The following is an 8,065-nucleotide window of genomic DNA, read 5'->3' as shown; positions in this document are numbered from 1 at the left end:
ATGTATGAATTTGATCATATTTCATCTATTACTGGGTGTGTTTATATCTATTTCTCTATTATGTTGGTATGTTGACATTTTGTTAAGAATGTATAGAAAAATGTACAAAATATGTGGATGTGCAACAGTCTTGGTTTGAGACAATTTTTACTAAAGATTTTGAAGTACAATCAGCCCTTAATGCATAACAATCACTTCGTCTTCGAACGAGCTTCGTGTGGGTATCTTACACGCCTCAATCGGAGTCCTGTAGAACAAGTTATGACCGTTTTACGAACACTGCGTTGTCCAGAAAATTTCACGTGGTCGGGTAAATTAAGCACCCAGCCGGGTACGGTGTTTCTGCGCTGAAACGGTCAGAAACTGGTCGAAAATGACCACCCGGTCGGGTGTAGTTTACTCTTTATAATTCCACCCAGCCGGGTACGCTATTTTGGCGTATTCTTTAGCCAAAAACACGAATTTTTATGGGAGATTAAAGGGAAAAACGCCTAGAGTTCACGTCATTCTATACCTACCGCCTCCAACACTCACACACACCCCAAGAACACTTTGAGAGAAAGAATTGAAGATTGAAGACTCTAGATCGGAAGATTGAAGACTTCATTTCATAGATTCGTTCCACAGGAGTTCTTAGTATCCATCTCTTATGTCTTTCATTGAATTCTTTGTTTCAAATATGGTTTTTGTGAAGAACATGAGTAGCTAAACACCTTCTTGTAGAATTCTTGGTGGTGATGCACTAATTTTATAGTTTTTATCCAATTAATTTTGTTTCTTGACTTGCTCTTGTAGTTACTTATTATTCTTGAGTTTATTCCTTTGAATTGCTTGATCTCTATTTGATTGTGTAGAATTAATTAGATTAATCGGGAGATGAAATAATTAATCTAGAAATGAGAATAATTCACACCTTAATGCAATAAAACTCGGGAGAGTTGAGGTTTTGAGTGAGGTCTTTGACCTAATCGAGCTTTTGGGAGTTAAGGGATTTAGGATTAGAAGGGGACTTCAATCCTAGCACCAAATCTGCAGATTTCTCACCTGGGGAGGGGGTTTAATATATAATTGTGGTCGACTTAGTAACTCTAGAGACACAAAAAGGTAAGACAATTTGATTGGATAAGAGTTTGGAATTGTGCATCGGATCCTTGAGTTCTACAATTTCTCCATGTTATCTTCTCACTCCGTGTTTACTTGCTTTTACTTGTTTATTTGCTTATTATATGCTTTTAGTAATTAGAAAAAAAATCAAACCTTTCCCGATTCTCTAGATAGTAGTCAACGTTTGTTCGTGGTAGTTAAGTTGGTACAAATTTGTCTCTGTGAGATACGATACTCTTACTTGTTTTATGCTACATTAGCCCCGTACACTTGCGGGTATATCTCGTGTTTAAATAATTCAAGTCAATATATAATTAGTTTTAAATGAAATACGAGTGGAATGAGTTAGTGGAAGGTGGAACCCCAGTACCATTTATAGTAAAAGTAAATCGGGACTCATATTCGCGGACGGACTAAAATGAAAAAAATGAGACTTCTATTCACGGACAGAAAGAGTAATATTTATGTTTGCACAATTTTTCAGCTTTATGTCTATTCACAATTTAATTTGTCTTTGTCATTGTCTTTGGAAAGGCGCACGGACAAAAAATGCGCAAACATCAAAGTCCAAAATAGAAATAAAGCTAAAAATATGTGCACGGGTAAATAAAACTGCATAAATGTTCTCCATGGATTTTGAGGCATTTAAGTCTGAAAAAATTGCAAAATAAGGAGTCAAAACGTGTTGATATCAAAGTCTATGGATTACCCATAATATTTTTATAATTTAGGGACTGCGTACATACAAACGACGTATAAATGTCAAAGTTCAAAGACCATTTTTATAGTAGACTCTTAAAAGAATCACGAGGATATATTGTATTGTTGCATATGAATTTCAAGAAAATGCATAAACCCCTTAGCTAGAGGTGCCCACGGTTCAGGAACCGGCGGTTACGGTTCGTCATCGCCGGTTTCGGTTTTGGAAATTGTTGAACTGGAACAGAATCGCGAGGGTGTTTTGCGGTTACAGTTCCGGTTCCAAAACCGCCGGTTTCGGTTTCGGTTCTGAACCGGCGGTTTTTCGGTTGTTTTTCACGGTTCCAAACCGTCGGTTTTTTGCGATTTCGGCTTGATTTCACGGTTTTCCGGAAATTTTTCGCAGTCCCGGTTTTGAAATTTTTTTAACCTGAACCTGAACGGTTCCGGACGGTTACGGGCGGTTCCCGCACGGTTTTGGTTCGAAAATTTTTGAACCTGAACCGAACCATGGTTTAAAAATCGACGGTTTCGGTTCGAGTAAATTCTCACGGTTTCGGTTCAGAACTGTAACCGGCGGTTACGGTTTCGGTTTTAACCGCCGATTCGGTAAACCTTGGGCAGGTCTACCCCTAGCTAATTACTGTTGATTTAACTGGACCAAAAGAAAACTTATTATTCCTAATAATGAGTATGAACTGAAACACTTTGCTCTGCAACCATGTTATGCACTGATCATGAACACATAGGTTAGATCCAATAAATTACTGACATGTCAACATAGACAAGAACTAGTTCATTGTAGGCTGGCTATTCTCGTTTCACACTTGAGATGTTCTATATTTTCTTTACAATAGATTCTTTAGTGTAACGCACACTCATGTAATAATTTAGATGAAAACTACAAGTCGAAACTCATGGATTCCTAAATGCTGAAGCACACGAAGTGTGAAAAGGTTTACATACATCTCCTCTAAAGAAATCATTCTCAATACAATTTAGGAATCAATATTGAGTGTGGTGTAGCTATCACTAAAAAAACTTATTTTAAGACAACAAAACCAGAGACACAATTATTTGCGTTGGAAATTCATGAAAAATACAATTTAGGACGCAAAGAAAGTGCATTTCCATTTCCATCTCTTAATTTTAATTAGAACTCTAATAATAAAGATATTTTTTAAAATATTAATGATATATTTACAAAGTTAGTATTCTTAACTCCTTAGCTATTTTTTTTTTGGTTGTGTATGTGTAGCGCAAATGAATGAATGAATGACGTGCCCAAATCTAATTTATTAGGCTTTCTATATGATCTTTATTTTTTATTTTTATTTTGGAAGGCCCACTAAACACATTCTTTTACATGCGTAATCTTCACGAGGAGAGCCTTTCCCTCTTTGTCTCTACCTTTGTATTTATCCGCACATTAATTTCCAACCGTGACTAGGTGGAATTCAGTCATTCACCCTTACCATTACCTAAACAATTTTGAATAGTAGTATACATATAAATTACATTGATTTGTACGGATAAAAGAAAACTATATTATAAAACTCAAATATCACATCCGTATCCAAGTTTCCACGCCTCAGATTTTCTTTTTTCCAGAAAAGTTTCTTTTATTTTAATTTGTAGCTTTAATCTTTCCAGGTCATGAGCTAAGCTTAGCACGCTTGAATTTTCATTACTACATACAAGACTAACTTTTCTTGACATGGTAACAATCTTTTCAATTAGAACTTTCCAAGCATCACTTTAGTTATTCATTAATAAAAATCTCTATATGTTAAAAGTAGAAGGAATTCTACTTTTGATCATAGTGGTCCTCGGCCTAATTCACTTTCAATAACACATAATTGGATTTGACATATAGTACTATGAATACTACTCCTCTTACTTAGCTATATCAATGTCAGCATGTCATGTGTTCGATCTATTGCATTGAATTAGAAATCATGTTTCATTACATTGATATAATATCACACGTACAATGAATCGAATTAAAGATATCGGGTCACATATAATGTACTATATATTTCACCAATAATATAATTTATGATAATATGAACCGAATTGCAGAAAGAGGATAGATATGGGGAGGGACCAATATGAATTATTCTATATATGATTGAACTCCACTAGTAAACAAGAGAATGATTCCATGCAAGTTGGAATATTAGCAAATGAATAATTTTTGAATTAAACTCACGCATGGTTCAATAATAGTACATTGTAGGCCCCTTTTCACTTTCATGAAACTCGGCTTCTCATTATTCTAAGATTTTGTTCCTTAGGCTTTTTGCATGCTATATCTAAGAAGTACTTGGAAACCTTAGCCGTCCAATACCAAAATCTTCAACAAAGTAAAGAGATTAGTAATAAAAATATTAGTAAAATAAGATGTCGACCAAACCTTTTGTATTATCAGCCGCTTGCTTCTAATTGAAGACACTATTATTATTCCATCTTTTTTTTGTTACATTATACTATATTTGAATTTGTCCAAATTGGAGAGTCTTAATCTCTTCTAGAATTAATGTGGCATAATTTCCAACATTATATACTTGCATAGTACTAAAATTTTATCAAACTATTGGTTTATAATAATCAATATACAAATTAAAGTCACCATCGTCACCAAATTAAAGTCACCATTGAATTGGAACCAAATCACCTTCTCAAAGCTCGAAGGGAGTAATTATTTAGAAAACACTGCGTTCGCCAGTACTATCATATTAAGATCAGTCTTAAATCGAATTTAAAAACATACTAAGAGTCAGCAAACAGTATTTTTGGCTCTCTACGAACTCCAACTGTTGGATTAACAAGACTAATTAGTTTAATTAATTTGGAGTATTATATTTGTGGGAGGGGAGGATTTACTTTTATTTTAATATTTGTCTGACAAAGTATTTGATAATCAAGCACCACGACATGTTTTGGCAGGTCAACAACACATAAGTGGAGTATATGAAAGGAATATGTTTTTTAAAGAAGTTAATTTTATGTTTGGAATTATACATACATAAATACGATGTTATGTAACGGATGTAATTTTAAGTTTTTAACCACACATTTAATCACAATATCACATGAATGTGTGTGTATGTCAATTATGTGTGTTGTAATGTGAAAGTATCATATGTTACACCAAACGTAACTAAACTAAATACACCATGAAAGAGAACTATGATAATGCATATAGACATTTTATGTTCTCGATCTTAGCTGTAAAACCAAACCAGCATCCATTAATTTAGTATAATCGCATGCTAACAACGAGCAACTCATGAAATTAACAAATTAGTCACCTATTGCACGTTTTGTGTACAAGGTCATATAGCACACACCAACACATACTCTAATCCTTATATATGGCCACTTCGATTGCCATGTTTACATGTGACCAAAGACCACGTTTAATTTTATCTCTTATTTAGTTGCAGTTTTCCTTCAAAGTTCTGTCTGTGACAATGTATCTTGTCAGATCTCCACAATGTTAAGATTATATTGCATCCCACAATTAATCATCTCACTTCCAACCCTATGACTAATTTAAAATCATACAAATCTCATTTTTGCTTATCACATTGTATCTCAATATTATCTAATTGGAAGATAAATGTTCATAAAAACAACTAAAAAAGGCAAAATCTTCAATGGAATAGAAAGAAACAAGCATATATATTTATTATCTCATTGGAGGACAAATGTTTACTAAACGAAGAAAAAAGCAAAATCTCCAATGGAAAAAAAGAAAGAAAGAAAGAAACATACATATTAATTGATGCAATGATCATAATGATCATATGCAATGCAAGCAATATGTCATCACAATTGCTTAACAGCAAAAGCTTTTTATTCTGATCATGCCAAAATCCAAGAGTAGTACTATTGAAAATTTCTGATCATCAATAAAAACATATTTTGATGATCAATGATAGCTAATTAATCATCCATTTGGGTTGCTAGGATCATAGTACTTGCCATAGTTGTAAAAATCCGAACCATAAAACCCGCCATACTGAGCCCCAAAACTCGACTGATGAAAATCCGGCTGCGGCGGAGGCGGCGGCGCCGGCATGGAGGCGGAATAATCATAACCTAACTGCTGGTTGTTGTTGTTGTTGTAGAGAGCTGAGGTGGCGTAAGGGAATTCAGCGTCGCTGCTGGAGAGTAGCTGGGCATACTGCTGAAGCCCAGGGAAGGTGTTGTGCAGCAAGGGATCCACGGCGGCGGCGGCGGAGGATCCTCCTGAGGCGGCGCCGCTGCTGAGGTAGCGTAGCTCGGTCTTGCCTTGGACTCGCTCGGGGAAATTGAGCTTGGCCTTTGCGCCCTTGAACTTGAGCGCAGCGTCATCGTATGCTAGTGCAGCATCCTCAGCTGTGTCGAATGTTCCGAGCCACACGCGCGCTGCCTTCTTCGGATCGCGTATCTCCGCCGCCCATTTCCCCCATGGCCTTTGCCTCACTCCTCTATAGTGCTTCTTCACACTCCCTTCATATAATTCAATCCATGTTTTAAATGATTTAATACAAAAGAAAATTAACTTGTCTCTATCTAACTATGCAAATGTTTGATTAGGCCAACTTGACCAAATCAGACTTAGACTAAATGGGAAAGACAAATTGGGATATACTTAGAAGAATCGAAAACGACTTGCATTACTAAGCATGCCAAACATGAAAAAATCGTTGGTAGGTGGAGAGGGTTTCCACATCTCTGAACTCAAATCCCCACATTTCAAAGTAATAATTCAAGAGACGTGACTGATTAAATTTGGCAGCGTGGAACCCTTGTTTGATGTGAGAGAGAATTCTAGAGCCATTCAGAGAGTGAGATAGTACTTTACGGAAAGTAACATACAATGAACTTGGCCAAATCACAAAATCTGACACAATTCTTATTCAACTCTTAATTAAGTTGACAACTACCCTTCAAAATCCTCATATATAATTAAACCAAAAATTCAAAATCAACTCCACAAGCAACATGGAGTAACTGCAAGTGTTAATCAAGGTTAATTTTACTCATTCACAGAATTACCTCATAAATTAATCTCTTTACATACATATAAATGATTAGTGAATTTACCTTGATCTTGATCTTGATGAGTAGTCTCCGGCGGCGGGGCGGCGGTGGGTTGGGCAGCGTCTTCCCCCAAAATCCTAGTAAGGCCTGAAATCACGGCGTTCTGCGCCGACGCTTCCATTGGAAGAGGCCTCTTTCCATGCCTTGGATCCACCTTGCTTGATTCTTGTTTCCTAGTAGTAGTAGTGATTTTTTAAAATAAAAATCTAGTACTAATAATTTTCCATAAATAAATATCAATTCTTTTTTCTATGTATATTTCTTGTATGCATATGTTGCTGTCAAGAATAATTTTTAGACTTGAGGGAAGGGAAGGGAAGCATGGTTTATATTAGCAAATGGGCTTCCCTTTTTATACTAGTGAAAAATAGAGGTATTTATTATGGGCATGAATGACTTTAAGGAAAAACAGAAAAAGAAAAAATAAAAAAGAAAGAAAAATCCTGAAAAGGAAAAAGAAGAGATTTGAGGATGCAGGAAGATATAGCTTTGGGAGACAAAAGTATTTTGTAGATTAGTGTGTAGAAAGAAGACACAAGAGATATACACAAACACTGGATCTCATCTGATGAGGAAAATGAAGGGATAGAGTTTTAAGGTGGGAACATTTCAGATCTGATATATACCTAAGATTGGCCATTTGTCTTCATTTCAAGATGCATGTGTAACATTTCTATCTGGTGCCTTCTATTTCTTGTATCTATTCTATCTCTTCATATATCTAACCTATAGTGATCTTTATATGTTTGTGTGTGTGTGTGTGTGTGTGTGTGTGTGGTTAGTTCACTTGTAAGGACTAATTTTCGTGTAATTTTGAATAATTAAGGTGGACATAAAAGAAAATAAAGCTAGAGAAGATGAATAATGATATATTTGGGTTTAAATGAATGATTATATGTATAGTAATTCACCAACTTTAACACGGGGTTGATTAAAGAAGACAAACACGCGATTCTGAGATATTTTTACTATTTGATTAAAAAGACCCATTATGACAGATTAATTCATCAAATTATTGAGATGAATTCACAATATTATATTGTGATACTATAATATGCATATAATGGTTCTTGAAATATTATTTGATCCGCCACCGTCGGTGCTTTCTTTTTATTCTCATGTTTATATTATGGGAAGAATAATGAATCTGATTATTTGTGTCTTTTCC

At 35.2% G+C, this 8,065-nt stretch overlaps 1 protein-coding gene across 1 annotated transcript; it reads right to left on the bottom strand.

The window, feature by feature from the left end:
* Positions 1-5,471: 5,471 nt before the first annotated feature.
* LOC125208521 (ethylene-responsive transcription factor ERF113-like) lies at positions 5,472-7,345 on the bottom strand. The gene is made up of 2 exons (XM_048108154.1): positions 6,901-7,345; positions 5,472-6,303 (listed from the first exon to the last, which is right to left on the bottom strand). Exons 1-2 carry the CDS (start codon positions 7,016-7,018, stop codon positions 5,759-5,761), a joined length of 663 nt encoding a protein of 220 aa, XP_047964111.1. The 5' UTR covers positions 7,019-7,345; the 3' UTR covers positions 5,472-5,758.
* Between the last annotated feature and the right edge of the window lie 720 nt (positions 7,346-8,065).

Source organism: Salvia hispanica, chromosome 2, assembly GCF_023119035.1.
Source record: "Salvia hispanica cultivar TCC Black 2014 chromosome 2, UniMelb_Shisp_WGS_1.0, whole genome shotgun sequence".
In the NCBI taxonomy this organism is placed as follows: Eukaryota; Viridiplantae; Streptophyta; class Magnoliopsida; order Lamiales; family Lamiaceae; genus Salvia; species Salvia hispanica.
Note: the sequence above shows the minus strand (reverse complement) of the source record. Positions and strands in the feature narration are given on the sequence as shown.

Coding starts and splice junctions, on each gene's coding strand:
- LOC125208521 (XM_048108154.1), bottom strand. CDS start 7,018: ATGGAAGCGTCGGCGCAGAACGCCGTGATTTCAGGCCTTACTAGGATT. Junction 6,304..6,900: donor TCATCAAGATCAAGATCAAG/GTAAATTCACTA, acceptor AATTATATGAAG/GGAGTGTGAAGAAGCACTAT.